This window comes from Lepidochelys kempii, chromosome 14 (assembly GCF_965140285.1).
Source record: "Lepidochelys kempii isolate rLepKem1 chromosome 14, rLepKem1.hap1, whole genome shotgun sequence".
Taxonomy (NCBI): Eukaryota; Metazoa; Chordata; order Testudines; family Cheloniidae; genus Lepidochelys; species Lepidochelys kempii.
In genome coordinates, this window is record NC_136393.1 from 19,200,669 (window position 1) to 19,225,853 (window position 25,185).

A 25,185-nucleotide genomic window follows, 5' to 3' on the forward strand; every position below is an offset into this window, starting at 1 on the left:
CCAATAATGCAGAGACACCTTCAACTAAAAGGACATGTTATCTTGCACTGGAGATAAGACCACAGCTTGGTCCAAGGAATGCTTCAAGAATGAGAAGGATGTCTCTCTCATTTCACACGCGTTCAGTACAACTTACTCTTTCTCTTACATGCTTACAAGCCTGAGGCTTTAGGGACTTTTATTATGGTACACTGTAAAATCAACAGTGCACTGCTCCTCTCCCCCTCAGTGATGTCCTCCATTCTCTCTCAACCTACCCCATCAACTCTGACCCTATGACCCAAAAAAAATGGCTATCAGTCTAGCTATAGTTTTTCAGACATTAAAAAGTGGACATTCCTCTGACTGCAAACAAAGTTAGTATATCCAGTTACTCCTCCTAATTTATAAACTTGAAAAAAGAAACTGAAAAACCGTTTTTGTCTATGTTTTCAGCAAGGCCCTGGCCAGTCCTCTGAAAAACCAATTTTTCAGCAATAGTGCATTTGCACCAGTGCTACGAACCAGTGTAGAGCTGGTGATGGGGTTTTTTTTATCAGCATGTCTGTCTAACCTTTAACAGCAAATAGCTTTTTCTATTACTGTTCTTCATGATTGCTACCACTCAAAGGTAGATCAGTATTAAGAAGTGGTGACACTTTATAAGTGGTCACTGAATGACATTAAATTATAACAACCTCTCTGGAATAACACAACATCCCATGCATATCAAATGCATTTATTATCCCACTAACATTAAATATCAAAAGGCTGAATACATTACACGAAAAAACTATTATAATTGAAACCAACTCATAAAAGTCATACTGACAACTACAGACAGATCAATTTTCAATAGTTTATGAATAATTTAATTTAAAACATAAATGTACACCCTGTATAATTTGCACACCAAAATGACAGATTTAATAGCAGATGCTAACTGATGCCTTGTTACTAAAACTGCATGCATCCCATGTAGCTCACGAAAGCTTATGCTCAAATAAATTCGTTCGTCTCTAAGATGCCACAAGTACTCCTTTTCTTTTTGAGGATACAGACTAAAATGGTTGCTACTCTGAAATATGTTAAACTAAATTACAACTGTCAAAATTAAGATATTTTAAAATGGATTCTCCTTGATTTTTTTTTAAAGTTTTGTTTATTTGCTTACTCACCAATTTGATCCTTTCAGTAATGTGAAATAGGTTTCCATGTCATCATTAGCAAGGATATACTTCTTATTAGTAGTGTGCTTCAAGATACAGACTAATGTGAATAGGCCTGAATTTGTACCTTATTCATTTTCCAATCACACACTCCACAGCATATGAGGAGACTGATAGATCAGTAAAGTGGTTCTGAGCCCAAAATAAGAACCTCATTCAAATGCAAACCAGCTATGATGCAGAAAAACTGCCTTCTTACAGAGATGAAGGACTGTGGCCCCTATTGGCATTCAGATATGTTCAGGCAGTCCCTGGAGCCCATTCAGAGACCCACTGAACTCTCTGGAACCCTCTGTACAAAACCCTAGGAGATAAAGTGCTTTCCCAGACAGCAGGTGGAGATGTGGGGCATTTTTGTTTAAAGTTCAGCACATTGCATTATCAGTAGCAGAGAGGGCTGGCACACCATTAACAGCAAAGAAAGAAAGGTGGGGTACTGATTATGTTTCACAATCAATTCTTGAATGGCTTGGCATATGGATAAGATTTATATTCAGACACATTCCAACACTTTAAAAAAAGTCTAACAAATCTATGGTTTTAAATACTCTCCTCCACCAACCATTCACCAAGAATTAGAGGTAAAGAACTGGTGCTTGTAGATGAAGCTATTTATTTACAGACCCAAAATAGCAACATTTCATCAACAACCACCAATAACCGTCGGCCTTTATCATGTACCTATCATTTGATATGATCTGATTTTTAATAGATGATGTGATGGGTTGGATCCGCCTTCTGGGGTGCCACCGGATGTGCTGGGATCCCAAAGCCCGCCGGTCCTACCAGCCTGGGTTTCCCTTGCGCTGGGTTGCTGTGCCAGGCTCTCAAGCCCCTTTCCAGCACACACTCAGGCAAGGCCACACTCAGCTGCAGACACACACTGAAATCAGCTAGGAGAATGGCCAGCACTCTGGTGCACACACCATCTGGAGTGTAAACCCCAAAATAAGATGGTCTTGCACTGTATAGAAAGATCTGCACAGCGCAAGATCATAGAAATTCACCCTCTCCCTCAGTGTGGAGAGAGATATGCACAGCTTTTGGCACCCCGATATGAGGTGCACAAACTGGGTTTTGAAATAAACAAGAAATAAGTTTATTAACTACAAAAGGAAAATTTTAAGTGATTATAAGGGATAGCAAACAGAGCAAAGTAGATTACTGAGCAAATAAAACAAAACAGGCAAACTAAGCTTAATATACTCAAGAAACAGGTTACAAAATGTAATTTCTCACCCCAAATGTTGTTTTGGGCAGGTTGCACAGTTTCTGTAGCTTAGAATTCCAGTTATTTCTTTTTACAGACGGGACCCCATTTCTGCCTGGACTCAGCCCCTGCTTTTCCCTTCATGTGTTTTTAGCAATCTTCCTTCTTCGACAGGGAGGCAATGGAGAAGAGTCCTCATTGCCTTACTCCCCAGCCTTAAATAGAATTTACATAAGGCGGGAACTCTTTGTTTCCAGCGGAAAAATACCAGCAGTGTCCAAGGTGGTACTCTGTACCAGGTGACATCATCAGATAACCCATCAGTGTCAAAGCAACATCCCAGGAAGCTCCTCAAGACAGTGGGAGATTAGTATTTTCAAAGTTCTACTGTCCTTCTGAAATGGCTCATTCAGGCAGATTGCCTACTCTCTGGTGGGCGTTCCCCCAAATACACACACAGTTGTAATTGTTACAAAGCCAATATTCCTAACCTCAGATACAGAAATGATACATGCATACAAATTGGATAAACACATTCAGGAGATCATAACCTTTTCAATGATACCTCACAATACTCATCTTGCATAAAACATCTTAGTTTCCCATATTCATAACGTAACAATATTTCTATGACAAATATGGGGTGTAACGTCACAGCATCTACATTCAACAACCACCTCTCTTCTCAGTCTCCAGCGAATTCTCTTTTCTAGCACACTTTTCCCCGCTTACTTCACTTTCAGCCCTGTCTTCTTAGTGTATGTGCAACATGCCTCAAGTGGCACACAACCAAGATTCATCACCGAATTTGGTCTGCGGGCTGGATCATTAGCTTCTCCGGCCCGGACACTGATGGGGAGTGCGACATGAATGCTGATCCATGTCCCCCCTTGGCCCTATAAAAATACTGAAGTATCCTTTTTATGTGCATACATGGTGCTTAAATAAATAATATTAATAAATAACAGTACTACATAGACACATTCATTCAAGATGCAATGTTTGGATCCTTATTTCAAACACCTCTATGTTCAAGCACAACACTAACAAAAAGGAGATGTTATCAGAGCACAAAGTCTTCAGAAACGTTATGACAGAAACACTGAAAACAATCAGTAAGTTGCCACAATGTGCACAGACTGACTGGGGGAGACTTCAACAGAGCAACAGAGAGGATTTAGACTGGATATTTCACTCCTGCTGTGGTAAATGTAACTTTAAGGAATGTTATGGAGCGATTAAATCTTTTTTTCTGGTTCTCCAATCTGTAGATATACCACTTAACATAAAACCACTTGAATTTGGATGCTTGTGGTTTTGGAGAGCTGTTAGATTGGAGATATTTAGAGGGCTTGGAGCAGTAATTTTACACTCACACATTCCCTTGTGAGCTCATACATATATAAGGAATTGCAAACTTTAAATTTGTCTCAATATTGGTTTGCAAGAGTGGGTAATAACACAAAAAGTATTTTTAAATGATTTTTTGTAATAATAAGTAGAGTTCCATTCTACGCATCATACAAATGAGTTTATATAGCAGTATTAACAACCGTAAGTATTCAAAAGTCATGAAATAGACATCCCACCAAAAACTATGAGATTGGCTTAAAATCATGATACAAAAAACCAAAAAACAAAAAAAAACCCACCACATTTTTATTTGCCTTTTGAACCTTTAGGTTACACCCTGTTTACGCTTTCCATCTTTTCTATACCAGGTACAAACAATGTGACCTAGTGGTCGAAGCAGAAGCAGAGGGCAGAAGCAGAGGTGGTCAGGAGATAAGCCAATGGTCAGAGCCAGGAGTTAGGAATCAGGAGATCAGAGGTGGGCAGGGACTAAGGCTGGAGTGGAGCAGGCAAGGGATGGAGCAAGGGCTGGGTAAAAAGCAGGTCTGGAGCAGCTGCAGCCCGGGAGCGCACTGAGCGGCCAGTGCGCCGCTGTTGCTACAGGGCTTAAACGGTGATCTGTTGGTTCTTCTGACCATTCAGGGAGTACAGTTACTTAGTGAGGGTTTATTGGGCCCAGCTGAGCTCACTGGGTTGCAAGGCAACCAAGCTCAGAGGGAGCTGTGGTTCCTGACATTTTCTCTGCAACCAGAAACTAAAATCTTACCCTCTTTTTTTTTTAAATAAACACAGATTCTCATGACTCCAGAAGTTGAGGCTTCAAGAGAAATCCAAATATCGCAGTAATTGGCAATGAGGAATAATGCAATCTAATCTCAAAATAAGCATTACAAACCAGTAATACACCGGGATCAGAGAGATCAGGGGCACAAATGGTTTACAAATATTTAGATTACTTCTGTTTGTGGATACCTCTGCATGGGGCAGTTATTTTTTTGCTCTATTTTATATCTGCAGTCTTCCAAGAGGCATTATGAATGTTAATTTTCTACTAAAGTCTTCCTCAGTTTTGTCTGTATAACAGGAAAGACATTTAAAGCAGTAGTATACATATATACGTTTGATTCTGGTTTTATATTTATTTCAATTTGGAATTGAAAAAGCAGAGATCTGGAGGACCATGAGATAGGTGTAAGTGAGGCCTCCTTTGCATGGCATCAAACATTTTAGCTAAGCCAGCACATTGTGTTCCATACAGTGCTGTCATTTAAAACCTAGCAGATGCACAGGACGAAATGCAGGTATCCAGTGGGACGCACCACACTGTAACCCACATTTTAGATTCCTTTTTGGAAAGACTTGAGCTGTCGCTTTTTATGCTACAAAAGGCACTTGACTTGAGAATGCAAAAAGGTCGGCATCAACTTTAGCAGGAGCTGAGGGTGCTCAGTACTTTACAGGAATAGGCCCAAGAGCATACTCATAGGTGGGCTTAGCCATTTCCCCAAAGCTTCTGCAAATCTACAAGATTCACACATTTTTACAGCTTACTGAACCCATGTTCTGGTCATCTGGTTCCAGTGAACTGTATGTCTGTGTTATCTATTAGAGAATGTAAGATTCATAAGTAAGGGACAGTAACATCCCCTCAGTCTTGTACAACACTGAATGCAGCCCGTACTCAATAATAAGAAATTCAATGGACTGTGTTTTCGAAAAATGGAATCTGCTATTTTAGGGTTTTTTGCATGAAAATATGTGAAAGATCCAAGACACTCTTTTTTTACTTTTTTTAAGATTGAGATATCACAGTTTATTTCGTATTCTAGAAAAAGGTCGAACTGTGGTCTCAAAAAATACCTCTGTATAGTAACTCTTGGCAAACACTGACTTTTTAAAGTAGTGATCACTGTAGCTTCAAGAGCATGAAAAAGATAAATAATGTAGTTATCAGGGAAGAAGATTAGTCTTATGGCATGTCTACACAGTCACTTACTATGCAGCAGGCTGGTATGTAAATCCACCTCACACTAGTGTGCCACGCACTAGCTCTCCGTGTGAATGCTGCTGTTGCACACTGAAAGTTGAATCCCTAGTGTGCTATGACTTACTGCAGTTTGAACAGCCCTTACAAAATACTAATAGCTGATATCCTATAACTTTTAATAAGATTCCCCAGGCAGATTTTTGTGCCAAATGCCCAAAGGTCTTTCCTAATGCAAGTGGGATATGATTCCCTATTATTACATGCTACAAGAAAGCAGCATCACAAAGGACAGCTTGTCCACAGTGTTCCTGCATTGTTTTAATTACCAGGACAGGATGCTGAACTGTTTAAAATTCACTACAGAAGTGTGAGTGGCTGGAGGGTGTTAATTTCAATGCAGTTTAAATACTAAATACAATGGAAAAAAAACAAACAAACAAGCAATAGCCTATGGGAATGTATGGGTGAGATAGAGAAGCATGCCCATATTTGTGTATTTGCACCAGCTATGCCCTCCAAATGTCCTTACTGACAGATAGTTAATGGGGAAAGAAAATAATTTGCATGTCAATATAACAGGGGAGTGACAATAAAATGAAACAATAAAGACCCTCTGCCTCCAAATTTTCTTCAAAATATCAAGTTGAGATGATCCAAAATTTTGGCAATATTTTGGAAATCATTCTGCCATATTCATTGGCGCAACAGGATGGGATTCACCCAGTGTTGTCAACTCTCATGATTTTGTCATGAGTTTCATGATAATTATTGTTTTCCTTAAAGTCCCAGCTCCTGGAGTCAAGTGAATATGTGAGGATTTCAGCCTTCATTCTTAAAGAAAAGTAAGTTTCTAGCCTCGTGGCTGTGAAGAAAGCTTCAGAATGTAATCCCACTGAATCTTACAGGCTCAAAAAGCAGAAGGCAAATAAAAATATATTATTTTTATATAATGTCTGATTTTTGAACGTTTGGGGTTAACAATACTGTTCACCCCTCTCTTTCTCTCTCTCTCTCTCTCTCTCTCAAAAAAGGCCAATCCCTGAAATCTTGTTAAAACAATCTTAAAGCACTCCTAAGTATCCCATGGAAACTGAAAGAGTGACTAGCATGCTAAGCTTTCATTGATCTTTATTTAATTTTCTAGCACTCAAAAAAACCCTGTTTTGGAAGGACACTAGAAAATGCTATTGCTCTTCACTATCTAGAAACTCTTGATATCTAGATCTACAGCCTATACATTTCCCCCTGCTTTTCCAATTACAGTCTGTAAACGCACAGTGAAATTTTCCAATCCTGTGCTACCCACAGGAAACAGAAGAGATTTAAAAAAACACTTTAAGCAGATTGGACTGAAGAAAATAAATCAATGGCATATCTTCCAAGCTACAAAAAATGTCTATCACATCTAGCCTTCCCTGAAATATATGTTCCAGCTTATTAACCTTTTCCTTGGAATTCACCTACTTTGCCTCCTGCACAGCTGTGAATTTTAACTGGTGCACTGCCAAAATAACCATAAATAAGTAATTTAATTCTGTTAAAACACACCCTGATAATTAAGGAATATATGTAAACTATTGCTCCTCTCTAATGCGACGATCCCAAACACACCCCCAAGTAACCTTAGGCTCACAAGTGGCCCCATACCTATTGTACTTAACAGGACAATTCATGTGCACAAGGGTTTGGAGAATTGGGACATCATAAAAGATGGGGACAGAAAGGAATTATGTATTAGACATCTTAAATGGGAATGGGGATCCAAATGCTACAACAGTAACTTTGCTCTATGTTTCCCCCAGATCTTAGATCCTGACACTGAGTTGTCAAGTCCTGCTCTATCAGCTGCTGGTGTCCACACTACCCTGCTACTGCCAGTGTTGCACATCCTCACCAAGAATGCTTGCATCGACTTAAGTGAGGCATTGTGGGCGCTGATAGCTGAGTGTGGAGCACTGACAGCCGCGCAGGGCTCAGAGGTGGAGCCCTGCACCCACCTTGGGGTGACAACCCGAGCTGTGAGCCCAGCACCTGCTCAAATTCACAGCATGGAGCCTACTAGCAGTGAAACTGACATTCTTGTCACTTTCCTGGCTCCAGCTGTGAGCCCCTGCCCAGCTGCTCTGAGCCAGGGGCAGCCGTGAAACTGACAAGAATGACAGCCAACAGCCAACGTAAGTAACGCAGTGTCTACACAGACTCTGCATCACCCTAACTACACCAACATAAGCGCTATGCCTTTCATGGAGGTGGAGTTATGATGTCAGTGCAGCAGGCCATTTACTTTGACGGAAGCAGCAGTCTAGTGTAGACATCGACAAAATTAAGTAGAGGTAAGGCAGCTTACATCAACTTAATTCTCTAGGGTAGACTAAGCCTTATCCTGAGACCAACTGAGTATTATAACTGAGCCACCAGTGGTAAGCAAGAAACAGTCCTTGAAGGACATTGAGTGTGGGTGTTTGGTGGAGGTTATTTAACAAAACAAAACAAAAAAGCCCAACAAAACATTAACCTGGGTCCTGCCACAGACCTGTAGAAGGACAATCCATTCCTGGCAAGCAAACTTCTTTTATCTGAGCATCTTATGGTCTGGCTACTTCCAGCTAGACTGAGGATGACAGAGGGATAAACCAATGGGTTTCTAAGATCCAGAACAACTGCAGATTTTTTTTTTTTAACCTCAAAGGAGACCTTGTATCTGAACAATCAGAGTTAGACCCATGAAGTAGGCTAAATAAGGGAGCTTTATTATTTCATTTTTCAATATTTTTGCTCTAGTTTCTGAATGAGACATTTTGCTGATTTTAGTAAGACTTGTTATCCTGTAAGACTCTGAAAGCAAATATTATTTATAATGGACATGTAACCATTTCTTGTACATAAAATGTTTGAAATGCTATTACAACCATATATATATATATACACACGCACACACACTTACAAATAAATACATATAAAAATAAAAATAGTAACCACAGGCTGTAATAGCATTTAAAATATAAATATAAGAGTTATGTATTATTTAAAAACTATACAAGAGCTAGATATTATTATTTTGCTTCAATATATAGGGAAACACATGCAGATGCTCATGAAGGTGTAAAAATATTGGTGGATATGCCTCATGTTTTATCCATAGATACTAAGGTCAGAAGGGACCATTATGATCATCTAGTCTGACCTGCTGCACAATGCAGGCCACAGAATCTCACCCACCCACTCCTGCGAAAAACCTCACCTATGTCTGAGCTATTGAAGTCCTCAAAACGTTGTTTAAAGACTTCAAGTAGCAGAGAATCCTCCAGCAAGTGACCCGTGCCCCATGCTACAGAGGAGGGCGAAAAACCTTCCAGGGCCTCTTCCAATCTGCCCTGGAGGAAAATTCCTTCCCGACCCCAAATATGGCGACCAGCTAAACCTTGAGCATATGGGCAAGATTCACCAGCCAGATACTATAGAAAATTCTTTCCTGGGTAACTCAGATCCCACCCCATCTAACATCCCATCACAGGCCATTACGCCTATTTACCATGAATATTTAAAGATCAATTAATTACCAAAATCATAGTTATCCCATCATACCATCTCCTCCATAAACTTATCGAGTTTAATCTTAAAGCCAGATAGATCTTTTGCCCACTGCTTTCCTTGGAAGGCTATTCCAAAACTTCACTCCTCTGATGGTTAGAAACCTTCGTCTAATTTCTAGTCTAAACTTCCTGGTGACCAGTTTATATCCATTTGTTCTTGTGTCCACATTGGTACTGAGTTTAAATAATTCCTCTCCCTCTCCAGTATTTATCCCTCTGATATATTTATAGAGAGCAATCATATCTCCCCTCAACCTTCTTTTAGTTAGGCTAAACAAGCCAAGCTCCTTGAGTCTCCTTTCATAAGACAAGTTTTCTATTCCTCAGATCATCCTAGTAGCCCTTCTCTGTACCTGTTCCAGTTTGAATTCATCCTTCTTAAACATGGGAGACCAGAACTGCACACAGTATTCCAGGTGAGGTCTCACCGGTGCCTTGTATAACGGTACTAAAACCTCCTTATCCCTACTGGAAATACCTCTCCTGATGCATCCCAAGACCGCATTAGCTTTTTTCACAGCCATATCACATTGGCGGCTCATAGTCATCCTATGATCAACCAATACTCCAAGGTCCTTCTCCTCCTCCGTTACTTCTAATTGATGCGTCCCCAGCTTATAACAAAAATTCTTGTTATTAATCCCTAAATGCATAACCTTACACTTCTCACTATTAAATTTCATCCTATTACTATTACTCAAGTTTACAAGGTCATCCAGATCCTCCTGTATGATATCCCGGTCCTTTTCTAAATTGGCAATACCTCCCAGCTTTGTATCATCCGCAAACTTCATTAGCACACTCCCACTTTTTGTGCCGAGGTCAGTAACAAAAAGATTAAATAAGATTGGTCCCAAAACCGATCCTTGAGGAACTCCACTGGTAACCTCCCTCCAGCCTGACAGTTCACCTTTCAGTAGGACCCGTTGTAGTCTCCCCTTTAACCAATTCCTTATCCACCTTTCAATTTTCATATTGATCCCCATCTTTTCCAATTTAACTAATAATTCCGCATGTGGCATGGTATCAAATGTCTTACTGAAATCTAGGTAAATTAGATCCACTGCGTTTCCTTTGTCTAAAAAATCTGTTACTTTCTCAAAGAAGGAGATCAGGTTGGTTTGGCATGATCTACCTTTTGTAAAACCATGTTGTATTTTGTCCCATTTACCATTGACTTCAATGTCCTTAACTACTTTCTCCTTCAAAATTTTTTCCAACACCTTGCATACTACAGATGTCAAACTAACAGACCTGTAGTTACCCGGATCACTTTTTTCCCTTTCTTAAAAATAGGAACTATGTTAGCAATTCTCCAATCATACGGTACAACTTCTGAGTTTACAGATTCATTAAAAATTCTTGCTAATGGGCTTGCAATTTTGGGTGCCAATTCCTTTAATATTCTTGGATGAAGATTATCTGGGCCTCCCGATTTAGTCCCATTAAGCTGTTTGAGTTTCGCTTCTACCTCAGAAATGGTAATATCTACCTCCATATCCTCATTCGCATTTGTCATGCTACCATTATCCCTACGATCCTCTTTAGCCTTATTAAAGACTGAGGCAAAGTATTTGTTTAGATATTGGGCCATGCCTAGATTATCCTTAATCTCCACTCCATCCTCAGTGTTTAGCAGTCCCACTTCTTTCTTTGTTTTCTTATTTATATGGCTATAGAACCTTTTACTACTGGTTTTAATTCCCTTTGCAAGGTCCAACTCTACCTGACTTTTAGCCTGTCTCACTTTATCCCTACATGTTCTGACCTCAATAAGGTAGCTTTCCTTGCTGATCCCTCCCATCTTCCACTCCCTGTAAGCTTTCTGCTTGTTCTTAATCACCTCTCTGAGATGCTTGCTCATCCAGCTTGGTGTACAACTCCTGCCTATGAATTTTTTCCCTTTTCCTGGGATGCAGGCTTCCGATAGCTTCTGCAGCTTTGATTTATTTACCAACATTCACAGAATTACAGAAATGTAAATCTGGAAACAATCTCAAGAATCATCTAGTCCTTCCTCCTGATCCCCATGCTGAGGCAGGACCAACTGACCATTCCTGACAAGTGTTTGTTTAACCTGTTCTCAAAAGTCTCCAGTGAAAGAGATTCCACAACCTCCTGACTCCCTATTCCAATACTTAATTATCCTTATAATTAAGAAGTTTTACCTAATATCTAACCTAAATCTCTCTTGCTGCAAATTAAGCCCATTACTTCTTGTCCTACCTCTAGTGGACATGGAGAACAATCTATCACCGTCCTCTTTATAACAGCCCTTAACATACTTGAAGACTTATCAGGTCCTCCCCCACGCCTCCGTCTTTTTTCCCTCACAACTAAACATGACTAGGTCATGTTTTCGAAAATTACCATCATTTTTTGTTGCTCTCCATTGGACTCTTCCAATTTTTCCACCATCCTTCTTAAAATGTGGCACCCAGAACTGGACACAATACTCCAGCTGAGGACTCACCACTGCAAAGTAGAGTGGAACAACTACCTCCCATGTCTTACATATGGCACTCCTGTTAATACACCCAGAACATTAGCCTTTTTCACAGCTGTCCATATTGTTGGCTCATGTTTGATTTGTGATCCACTGTAACCCCCGATCCTTTTCAGCAATACTACTCCTTAGCCAGTTATTCCCCATTTTGTAGTTGTGCTTTTGATTTGTCCTTCCTAAGAAAAGTACTTTACACTTGCATTTACTGAATTTCATCTTGTTGACAAATCTCAAAATCCTTGGAATAAGAAAAGTCAATGGCCCAGAGCTGATAAAAAACAACTCAAAAATTAAATAGTACTATACTCAGGGAGGTAAGATGATTACCACTCAGAGGGAACAGCATTAATTATGACTTCCAAAGCATAAAAATCGATAACAGATTGGGAGCCAATTAATAGTTGATTGCTTCGAGCTAGGTTTCAAAACACAATACATGAAAATGATATTTATATAATGTTACAAACCAACAGACAGCTATAATAAAATCAAAGATCAATTCTGAATTGCCTACAAACTCTAATTGACAATATTCCCAAGCATGACACCTGCTTAGTAATGAGGGACTTTGATTACAAGATTGGGAATGACAACAACAGAGTGGTGAAAGCAATGAACAAGCATACTGGTTCCCAAAATCAGAACAGCAAATGACTGTTAGAATTGTGGCTGGTGTCAGGGCTCATAATGGGTGGAACACTATATCCACATAGATATGCACAGGTAACTTGGAATGTTGCAGATGGAGTCTCAAGGAACCAGACAGATTGTCTATGTAATGGAAGGAAATTTAGGGCAACTCTCCAAGGCATCAGAGCATACAGAGATGACAATGTTGAAAGTGACCAAAATTTGTGTGTAGCAAGAATGAAGATTAAACTTAAGAAAATTAAAACCCCAAAAAGCAGCAAGAAGATTAGCAAAAGGCTAACAGAGAAGACATTACAGCATCAATTTCAAATTGAACTGAAGAACAGAGTATAGATGCTGTAGGACTGAGATCCACTACAAGAAGTCAACACTGACATGTTATGATCCTTTCTGTATGACAGTATCTCAGATGCTGCAATAATTGTAGTTGGTTTCCAGACATGCAAGCCTAAAGTCTGGATAAGTGAGGATATGTGGAACTGTGTAAAAGAAAGGGACAAGCCAAAGCAAACATTCACTCTTCAAACACACCTCCAGAAAAATAGCAGCAAAACATCCGTGTAACCCAAAAGAGACAGCAGTAAAAAGCAACATGAGAAGATACAAGAGGATATGGATAACACTGCCAAAGAAGCTGAGGCAGCTGCTAAAAGAGGTGATTGTAAAACACTTCATCAATTCAACAGCATTCTAACTGGCAAGTTTACACCAGCCAGAGAGCCTGTTAGGGTAAATAAGGAAAGACCGTACCACCACGGAGGTGGTTCCATGGTGTAATAGTTAGCACTCTGAAGCCAGCGATCAGAGTTCAAATCTCGGTAGAACCTTATTTGTTTATAGAGCCCCAGAGGCCTAATGAATAAGGCACTGGCCTCCTAAGCCACGGATTGTGGGTTCGAGTCCCATATGGGGTGAAAAACTTTTGGGGGGAAAGGATAGCTCAGTGGTTTGAGCATTGGCCTCCTAAACCCAGGGTTGTCAGTTCAATCCTTGAGGGGGCCATTTAGGGATCTGGGACAAAAATTGGGGATTGGTCCTGCTTTGAGCAGGGGGTTGGACTAGATGACCTCCAGAGGTCCCTTCCAACCTTGAGAGTCTATGATCTATGACCAACAAGAAAAAAAAAAAGTGATGGGCAGAACACTTTCAAGAGGTGTTAAAATGACCAAAGCCAAAAGAAACTGTTGACTTTGACAAAGAAATTAAACATCCAGAAATAGATATCAACATATTATAAAAGATGCACTAAAAAGTGAAAACCTGGGAAAGCTGCAGGTGAAGACGAGGGAAATTCTGGAAGTTTGTGCTGATGAGATCATCAGTAAAATCACCAAACTTTTCAATAAACTCATGGGACCAGGAAAAGCCTTCAAGACCATGGAAAAATGGCATTATTGTCAAAATACCAAAGAAAGGTAATCAAAACAACCGGTAAGGTGTTACACTTCTTTCAGCAATAGGCAATGCCTTCTGCAGTATCATCTTAAGTAGAATAAAGAAAGCAGTTGAGATAACCATAAAGCAGGCTGGATTTTGATCCAGTAGATCACAAGTTGACCAGATTTTCACCCTAAGAGTAGTCAGGTAGGGTATGGAGTAACAAAACCCACTTCTCATAAACTTCACAGATTTGAAGAAAGCATTTGACTGTCTCCACCCCAGTTTACTCTGACATACCTTGAAGTGTTATGGTATGCCAATAAAACTAGTTAACATCATCAAGGCTTTATATCAAGGTGCAGCTTGTACAATTCAAGTAAACACAGACTTGAGTGAACGGTTTAACATAGACACTGGCATCAAACAAGGATGCATTCTTTCACCTCTACTGTTTAGTATTGCCATTTGACTTCATTATGGCTTGGTGGTCTACACTCAAAAGTTAGATTGATAAAACTGCATCAGTCAGAAAGGTGAATAAACCAACCCCCTGACTAACCTATGCCAACTTAACCCCCAGTGGAGATGTAGCTATACTGATGGAAGAATGCTTCTTTTGCATAGCTACTGTTGCTCAGGGAGGTGAGGTTCCAAAAACTGATGGAAAAACGCCAGTCCGTGTAGGCTGTGTCTACAGTATAGGGTTATGCCAGCATCGCTATGTCGGTGTAGTGTAGACATGCCCTTCTAAGAAAAAGTGTAGACATACAACACAGGCATTGCATGACTTAAGACGATTTAGATTTTGCTGACAACATAGCTCTAAGTGACAGCTCAACCAACATGCAAGCAAAGAGACTGTCCAGCTATGCAAAAAAGACTCTTAATAATGAGTTATGAAATAACAAATCTGTGAGATCCCCAGCAACTCCGAACTAAAGTCTTACATTAGAAAGGAAATACAAGACATGAGTCAATTCACATACATTGGCAGTAACGTGCAAGCAAATGGGGGGTTTCCAGAAGGAAATAATGTCATGAATTAGCAAGGCAGCAGCTGCATTCACCAGTGCAAACAAGATTTGGTCATCAAAAATCTACAAGTTAAAAACCAAATGACAAAACTTCATCTCAAATGCTGTTTCCATTTAAACAACTGGATTTGAAAACTGGAAATCCACCAGAAGTACAGACAGATGACTAAATGCCATGAGTACAGGGGCCTAGGCTAGTGACCTCTTGAGGTCCTTCCAGTCCTACTATTCTAGAATTCTAAAAACAAATGCCTGAGGAAAAGAAGAGATATTAAATTGAATGAATTTATAACAAATGGTGAAATACATCAGCGTTCAACTCCTCATCTCCAAAGTTATCTGGAAAAGGTAATGAAAATATCTGGGCCACATGTTAAGAAAGAAGCCAGAGCATCTGTCATGCAAGGGGATGTCATTGAACAGCTGGAGGATCATGTAAAAGGGGCTAAACAAAAGAATCCCTCCATCAAACATTACTCAAAGATGGAAAACTTCTGAGACTTAACATCAATGAGAACCTGCAAAGAGTGGTCCAGGATAGACAGGGATGGCAGAGCCTTGTTTGTGCCGTAAATGGACTTTTGATGGCGTGGGAAGTATATCGGATTCAGATAATAACTGGTTTCTGTCCTTTGTTCATCAGTCCTGTGAAATGAGAAAGGTAGGGTTCTTTGGGAAAAAAATAATGTGATTACATAATAAAAGGCTATATTGAGACGCATACACACAAGGGGACATGGACTTCATGGACAACTGTAAAAATCACTACATTTTACATGATGCATTTAAAAACTACGTTACACTTTTGTTGCTGTTAATAATAGAAAAACAAAAGCCACTCAGCCAGTTGCATAGCAGATCTGCTCCCTTGACAGCCCACAGTTTACCTGCAAGATGACAAATGAGGCATGCACAAGGACAGGTGGATGGGAATAGTAAAAATGCACCTTGCTGGCTGCGCTGTATGTGCATTGTCGGGATGCTAAGCCTTAAACAACTTTCATAAAGAAAATAGATTATCCTGCTGAAACTAAATTAGTTTCCATATGACAGGATAACTTGCAAATTCTAGGTGTGGCCTCAATAGAGGCATCTGCTGCCTGGATTAAATGAACACATTATTAATTTTCTGATCCAAAACAAATGTGGAAAATAGTAACGAACAGGAGAGAAGGAACAAATATAGTGCCCAAATAGCTGTAAACACATGACAATAATAGTCAGTAGCTACAGAATTCAAAAATACATCCTAATGTATGAAAAGAGACAAAAAATGGACACACAATAACTATTATAGTTACAGCTCTTTCTTCCAGTGTCATCATTCAAATGAATTAAAATAACCAGCTCATCTTGTTTTCCTTCCACACCCCCACCCCCACCCCCACAAATCCCCACTCCTCATTTCTGCCTTGAAAGCTCCCCAGATTATCATGGGGGCTCAGAGAGGGTTCTCATGCGATTACTTGTGAGGACAGGGATAAACATTGCCAGCATGGTCTGTTGTGTATATTTTTAAAGTTAGTTTTCATTGAATTTTGGATCATTTCATGACAGAATGCACAGATGGTATTCCCACATGCTATTCACACAAGACACTCCTTTCAGGCCCAGCCCATGGAACAGAAGAAGAGTCTTAATGCAAATTGAGCCTACCAAAGCTATGGAATTCCTTCCCAGGGAGGAACCTCACTAAAGTGAAATCCCAGCACAAAGACTGTGCATATCTGATGTCCCACTAAAGCCTTATTTTGAGGACTTCAGAATAGAATTCAAATGATATGGTACTGGCCTCAGCATAGGGATGAACAATTCTAGATGCACTCCAAGGAGCACACCGTGCTATCAGCCAAAGGCCTCCAAGTCTTTGCTCCCAAGCCTTGGTGGCAGGGGGCTCTGCATTAGGGAGACCACAGTTTCATTTCCTTTAATTTTTAAATATTCTCTCCCAGCCTGTTGTCACTTTCACTGATTAAAATACTCTTGGAATTGCAGCTATACGCTTCAATCTTATTCAGCCTGCTCTGGCACCTAGGATGATGTCTGTGACAGCATCATATAGTTCAAGGCCAGAAGGGCCCACCAGATCATCTAGTCTGACCATCTAACCTGCACATTACAGGCCACCAGCACCACCTAGAACCCACACATTTAACCCAGCAACCAAAATTAGACCAAAGTATTACAGTCCACAAGAGACCAGACTATTATGTGCCACAAGGAGAGAACAGGAGGGACGGAGCCACACCAGTGCCTGAGGCCCCCGCAATGACATGGAAATTATTTAAGTGAGATATACCCAGGTACTGTGTTCTTGATGGTGAAGAGCATACAGCCAGGAAACAAATGGAAAATCACTAGCTACAACAGGAAATGTAAACTTCACCCATAATCATTTGAACACAGTAATTGTCCATATTACTATTCCCCCCCCTCCGAGTACTCCTACCCAAGTTCTATGAAAGTCTTCCTATTGTACTTTACAAGTTCATTGGCTGTGGAATTATATTTGTATTTTAAAAGTATTAGTCAAGGACAGTAGTCATGATAGAGGTTTGCCTTCTAAGGTAACGCCTGAGTTGGGAGTTGCTGGGGTTCTCCAGCCCTTGGGTGGAAAGGGTATGACTGAAGAAAAACTGCCTAAGAGAAGATGACCATAAAAAGGATGACATTTATTTTACAAGGTAGGGAAAACTCAACAGTATTTCTCTGCCACACCTTAGTTAAGAATGAGCGTGAGCATCATCAGTTTCACTTGACATAATCCAGGTTCAGAAAAAAAGCAGAGGCTTTTTTGGGTCATTTAGATTGTAAACAGGGCCATAATCCCTGAGGCAGAGGGGAAGATGAGCTGCAGAGGATGTGAACTTTAGCTGATCTCTGTTCTGAAAAACAGCCTAAAAAAATGGTCTCCAAAAATTGGTGAATTGGCTGAGACATTAATAGATTGTAGCAGCCCAAATTACCTTCATTAGTTTTAAGCAAAAGTCATTGTTAAAAAGATATAGTATCTCCAAATAAAACACTGGCCTGGGGTACTGTATTCCTATTACACAACTTCTCAAATTTTTTGTTGACAAAGTTTCACCGTGCAGAGCAGCAGCAAAAATACTTTATGTATTTTCTCATTCAAACCACCTCCAGTTACACCTTCAAAAACTGACAAAAAACATGGTGCAACCCTCAAACTAATTACCAGTTCTGAGTAATTCTTCTTTCTGGCATCACACAGACACTTTTTTCTTCCATTTAGTACAGATTTGTAGTAACCTAAAATTGCTGTGGGATGGTGAAGATGCAACAGCTCTTTTGAGAACAGACTAATAAGGAGAGTCAGAGTGAAAGCATACGATGTCGTTGCATTTCATGGAACTGGGATCTCTGCTAGGATGGTGTCCCCCTGTGACAGACTGGAGCATGTGATGGAACTGCCAGAAGCCACGTCAGCACTATTTTCATTCTAGATACAGTTCTTATTAGTATCAGTTTGGGTAATCTGCACTGTATAAATCCTCCCCATCCATGTTGCTCTGTATTTACAGTACCCCTTTAACCAATAATATTCAGAAAGCTGGTGTGGATTATCATTGCTTTGTCAATGGCTCTACACTTAATCTTGCAGCACTAACCTAATTTAAACTGAGGCTGCCTCAAGTAATGTCAGCCTGTCACAACATCTGAAGTTCAGTACAGCAGAATGAGCACTTTGCTAATGAGAGCATCAGTTCGTAGTTCACAAATCAAAGGTGACTACCACAGCTTTGACCGATGCTGTCAGAAACATGGACAAAACACAAGAGCCAAGTACTTATTAATTATTATTATTATTCCATGCAACTTGGGCCTTTTAATATCAAGCATTTTTCCTGGTAAGAAATATTTCTTTATGTGACTTCTAATCAAGGATGTCCAAGTCATGCCCTTAGAAGCCGACCTACTAATAACTTTTACCTACTGACAGTGAGGCACTGAGAAGCTTTTGGATGGCTGTAAATCTTAGATCTGGTTCTTCTTGGTTCGGGTGGGCCATGATTCTGGAGCAATTCCAGTTTTTAAATCTCTGCTGAACTCCCAATTTATTTAGCTATATGGCATTCTCACCAGTAATTTGAGTTCTGCTTATTTACATAGATCCACTTGGATACAATGAATGTAACTAAACTCAAAAACAAGACTCACTCAGTTCAATCCACTGAACTTCACAAAGGTCATAAGCTGTGATCTCAGAGACAAAAGACCCCTGCTATGTTTACAAAATCACTCAATAAACCTTTCATCACAACCAAAAGCAGATCATGAAAAAGTCAAGTCTCCTCCACAGAACATGCAGTAAAATAAACCTTGCACATCACTGATGCATAGGCATGGGAAGAAGAGGTGTGGCGGGTGCTGCAGCACCCCCCAGGTTTTGCACCCTGCACCCCTCCCACCCTGGGTCCTGGATGCCTGCCCTGCTGCTGCCCAGAGGCTCTGCTGCTGGCCCTGGGTCCCACTCAGCCGCCAGCCCCAGGTCCCACTCAGCCACTGGCCCTGTGCCCAGGGGCTCTGCTGCTGGCCCCAGGGTCCAGGCTGCCAGCCCAGGGTCCCGCCTGACCGCAGGCCCCACACCTGGGGCTCTACACCCACCCTTGCTGTGGCCCCAGCCTCTGCCACTTTACCCCTGTCCACGTCCTCCCCACTCAGACAGGGGTAAGTGAGATGCAGCTTAGCACCCTCACTCCAAAAACTGTTCCAGAGCCACTGCACTGATGCCTAAATATTTAAATTATCTGTAACGGTTGATAAGTGCTTTAAGAGATTGAGTGGTTCATCACACCTCTGAAACCAGGGCTGGCCTTCAACCAACTTCTTGGGGTCTCAAATCAACAACTGAGGACAAGGAGGGACTTTTGCTCAGCCAGTCTGCACAGGGGGTGCCAAAATCATTTTCCATCCTAGGGCCTGAAACAGTGATTACTAGAGATGGCTGAAAGTTTTCCGAAAAAGAGTTTTCCATCAGGAAAATACTACTTTGACAAAACTGAAATGTTCCACAGGAATGTGTTGATTGCATTAAACTTTCAAGGGAAACCAGACAGGCAGGCCAGCTACCTAACCCTACCTGGTTTCCTGCCAGCCCAGACTCCCCAGCTGTCCAACTTCCAGGACTCCTTCACACGCTGCCAGGGTATCAGGAGTCCCTGGGCTCCAGGGTCTCCAGCAGCCCATCTAGTGAGCTCTCCCGTAGCTGGGACTCCCCAGCAGTTTGCCTGGCAAGCTGATACTTAGTTGAAGAGGCTGGATCAGAAATTTTCAAAAAATCCCTTTTCAGTTCTTCTGAAACAGATTGTTTTGAAAATGTCCATCCCACAGAAAATGTTACATATCTGACTTTTCATTTGGATCCAGAATGAAAATTTTTCAGAAATGAAAAACGTTCTGTGGGATAAAAATTCTGGTTCCTGCACAGCACTAGTGTTTACCATCATACAACATATCCCATAGCACAAGTACACAGACTGGTACAGAAAAGACTGTTTGCATCAAAACTCAGATTACCCAAACTGATACTAATAAGAACTGTATCAAGAATGAAAATAGTGCTGACGTGGCTTCTTTGTGGATGTCAGAAGCAGAAAGAATTCCGTTTGCCACTCGACACCCTCATATTGGGCTTTCCAAGACAGACCATGGAGAGATGAAACACCATCTCTCTACTTCTCTCACACCCTCAAAATAAAACTGTTTTTGGCTCAAATAAGTTTTTTCTTTTCCAGTTTATGTGCATGAGTGCTACAAGATTGTAGTTAAAACACTACTTGGGAAGTAGGTGAGTGATTAATCAGTCCATCTATTAAAGCAGTTGTCAAAATCTACCCCTAATTTAAAAAAACAGATCTCAGTGATGAGCATATGACAAACTCTTCTGCTTTGTTTAACATTCAGGAGTGTTACTGAGTATCTTAGATAGGGGTAGCCCCTCTGCAGAACATAGCAATCAGACATTTTTCTTTTTCATATTGTGCAAACCAGAAATATGTTTGATAAGACTGCTCAGTCATCAGAATCCCTGACTGCACTTTGCTCAAAGAACGTACGATTGTTTTTTCTTGATGCCTGAGTAATAATAAATACGATCTGAAATATAAAGGGAGGCAGGAGTACCATATGTATTTATACAGATATGCTTTTATCCTTATAAAATTTTAGACTGACAAGCATTCTACATTACACAATGTTTTTATTCACCTGCATATCAAAGTTATAAATCGCCAAAAAGAGAAGAAAAAGTGTAATATACACAGCCACCTACTATAGCAACATCAGTCTGCCCACCATAGTAGGCAATAGCAAAGGATATAAAACTTTAACAGATATATCACATTGAACGAGATTACTGCTACTAAGTATGGGTGAAGTGTCCCACCACAAGGGTATCCTGAATACAAACTAATATTTATAGGCACAGGATTGGGATATGGGAACATCGTAGCAGATGTTATTAGGTACGTCTCACAATTAAGTGTTACATCATTTTTTATCTTACACCAAGACCCCAAACCTTTTGATCTGCTAGGATTGGAAGAACAAAGGTCACATTAGAATCAGTATTATATGGCAATGTATTTTTTGAGACATAACACTGCCTTTGTGTTTACATTATTTTAAAATTTTATATATATGTGTGCACACACACGGGGCAGATACCCCTCCTTTTAACTGGTGTTGATAACAGTAAAAGCTGTGTTATCCGGCACTTTATCAACCAGTAAGTTCTATTAATGGGCATTTCTGATATCTCACAATCCAATCTTCAATCTAGTAACCGGGACTAGTGTACTGCCCAGGACATTATGCAATTGCACATTCTGCACTCTACGTTTATGCAAAAGAGGCACAATACAAGTAAGCAAGCTGATATCAGGGATTTATTCAAAAAAGCAGCTTCCAGAGTGTGTTATAGGGTGATTACAGATTCAGCCCAATCTCCTACATCTTCTAAATCTACAATGATAATTGATGTTGATGATAATGACCCTGCGGCACTGCAAGATCCTGAAGTGCCTTCTGAATCATCAAAGAAAGATTAAATTGCGTTCAGTATAGTTTTAGTGTTAAGTGTATTTAAGCGATCTGGGTGAACGCCATGTGCTGCCTATAGTGATATGTAGTGTCATAAGATAACCTCCTGGATACACCTAAGTGCTTCAAGAAACCAACCACTCTGCAGTGAAGTACTACTACTGGATTGGTGAGTACCTGTATACTATTTTATACTTTATTCGTTTTATTGTATTCTAATGCTTTGAAACTTGGTATTCCATTGGTAAATATAACTCTTAGTTAACCGGAATTTTTGATTAACCGGCACCCCACATTTCTCCAACAGGCTGGATAACAAAGCTTTTACTGTATTTACAGAGTATCGCATGGTTGAATAATTCCAGCAGAAAATACCAAAGATTTTAAAGGTAAACTACACTTTTGAAAAAAATGAGTGATATTGTCCTGTGCTCCCAGTATGACAAAGGCAAGCTGGAGTATTCTTCATCCATGTTCCTTTCACTGAAACAACTTTTATATCACCAGACTACAAACATCTCCCAACAGCAATCGTTATTATGGTCTGGTACACTTGGGTACTCAGTCTCCAAAGTGATTTAATCCCAAGGTTTAATCCCAAGGAAACACATTCTGCCTCTCTGAACCTGCCACTTACCTTGTCAATGTGCGGGTGCCAGTACTCATCATGCGTTGTCTTGGCCTCTGTGCTGTTTATTCTTGAGAAGAACGTTGGCTTGGTCAGATACATGGAAGAAGAGCTGATACCAAATGCCTGAGCTATTGTTTGCTGAATTCTCCGCCTTACATCACTGCAAAGAAGAACATGACACAGCACCGTGGCACAGGTCCCAGTTTAAACCAGAGTGACATTATCGTTCTGCGGCTTCTTTCACTATCTGCTCCTACAGTTTATTGATTGTCCACTGTCACTGCTTTTCCCAGCTTAAATTTCTTCATCACATTTACCTCTGCAAATATATTTCAGGGAGTTTGGATTTTTTCTCCCCTTTGTCTTAACAACCCTGGATCAGAGCTATAAGAATCCACCATCTCAAGTCGCTTTCCTTTCTTTTTATTCTCAGAAGCTAAAAAGCAATATTTTTTCTTTTCTTTCTTTCTTTTATATAAAAAGTTTGGCATTTTGTTTACAGGCTTCTAAGAGGGCATAACAAATAGAAGAATGAAAAAAAATTAAAAGCTAGTTATACCATGCAGCTGCTCTTTCCTTCTCCACATCCCTCCTCCCAACCCATTTCATTCTTGTCTCTCCAACAATGAGCCATACTCCCAAGCCAACCCAATAAAACCAAAATTTAATAAAATGGCAAGAGAGGGAGAGAGAGAGAGAGAGACAGACAGACAGAAACAAGACTCTCTATTTTAAGTTCCTTAGGGCAAATTCTGTGGCCCCAATCTTTTTGTAAAATGCCACGTACACCTATAGGCTTAATAAATAATACAAAATTAAAACAGAAAATATTTGACAGATATCCCTTTAATCTGCAGCAGATGACCAGATAAGAAATCTGTACCTCCAAAAACTTGTATCTTGAGATACAAGCATAACAAAGGAAATTAAGTGTTGAGATGGGAAGATCAAGTTTTAATCTTAACACTGTTTTGCTTTCTTTCAGTTTTAAACAAATATTTTAAACTCTTCAATTATTCTCCTTGTTCTTGCTTTTCAAGTGCAGATTTTTTTTATTTTTTTTTTTAAAAAAAGGCACACTGAAAAAGGTTTCATTGGAAGTAAACACACTTGTAAAGCTTCCCAGTGGAACTGCATCATCATTTTTGTAGCTTATACCCATTATTAAAAGTTTCTCCAATATGCAGTACCAAACTTCAGAGAGATTTCAGTACATGCTCTCAAATACTTTTCTAGAGGTTTTAAATAGAGATCGTCACAAAGAGTAGGAAGGCTGAAAGTCAGATCTGTCAGGTTTGAGGGGCAAATACTTATCACAGGACTGCCAACCCCATGCATTCAAAACTCCTGAATCAGCCCTCTTATGCTGTCAAATCATGAGAGTTTACAAAATAATACATTTGGGGTACTTTTTATTAGCCTTCTGATTTTGGAGCCTTTCGGAGTCACACTTTCCAGATTCTCTACGCAACCATAAAGGCCGGATTTTTTTTTTTTAAATGAAAGGTAAGATTCTCATGTAATCTCACATGACTCCACGAGCTAGGGCTTCAAGAAAAACATTAAATACCATGAGAGTTGACAAGACTGAGGTCAGAGAAATGGAAAATGAAAGAGATATTCAGTATTGGGTCTTTGAATCCATCTCCCTGTCCTGGAGGAATGTTTCTAACACCACGGCATATTGCTCACACATCACACTTTATGGTCCCAATTCAGCAAAGCACTTAAGCACATGCTCACCATCAAGCATGAATAAGCTGAATAGGGATGTGTAAGTACTTTGTTGTCCCTCTGTTCTCGGGACCAAGCAGAGATTCAGTAGGAGCCCAATCCGACAAGATATGAACATTGTCAATGTGCGTTTTGCTTCACCATGAATTGAGGGCGCTCAGTGCTTTGTAGAAACCACCACTAGAATGATTAACAACTAGGGGCGTGGGGGGGTAGCAGCCACAAAGGCAAAGGAAAAACAATCTATCCCCTGGGTTTGATGCCGGTGGGCCCGACCCAGCTGATAGCTACAATATATCTATGCTGAAGTGCTTGTCCCTAAAGGCCAAGAACAAGGTCATCACTTCATTTTCAGGGCATCTTTCTTTACACTGGTTTAAATCTCAAATATTTATTATTATAATGAAGAATAACATCTATTTCACAGAGAGCACTTTTCATCTATAGATCTCAAAGAGTTTCACAATCTTTTAAAGGTATTTATCCTCACAACTGCCCTGTGAGTCACGGAAGCATTATTAGCCTCACTGTACAGATGGGAAACTGAGGCATAGTGAGGCTAAGTGACTTGCCCAAGGTCACACAGGAAGTCCATGGCAGAGCAGAGAATTGAACCCACATCTCCCACATTCTCAGTCAGTGCCCTAACCACCGTACCATCCCTCCTCTTAGTGTCCCCAGTCACCCCGTTTTAAATGCCAAATAAAGTCTATAACATTCACGCCCTCAGAGAACCTCAAAAGCAACACTGATTTCCCTCTAAGTCTGATGCCTTTTCCTTTTTTTAAAAACCTTACTACTGAAGCACATTCTCTAGTCCTTATAAGCTGCCTTAA

General features: G+C 40.2%; 1 protein-coding gene across 1 annotated transcript in view; it reads right to left on the minus strand.

The window, feature by feature from the left end:
• The window catches only part of OGFOD3 (2-oxoglutarate and iron dependent oxygenase domain containing 3), a 127,145-nt gene that overhangs the window by 65,022 nt on the left and 36,938 nt on the right, over positions 1-25,185 (minus strand). The window contains exon 7 of the mRNA XM_073311041.2: positions 22,622-22,775. Coding sequence (XP_073167142.1) covers positions 22,622-22,775 — 154 coding nt within the window. The remainder of the gene's footprint in view (positions 1-22,621; positions 22,776-25,185) is intronic.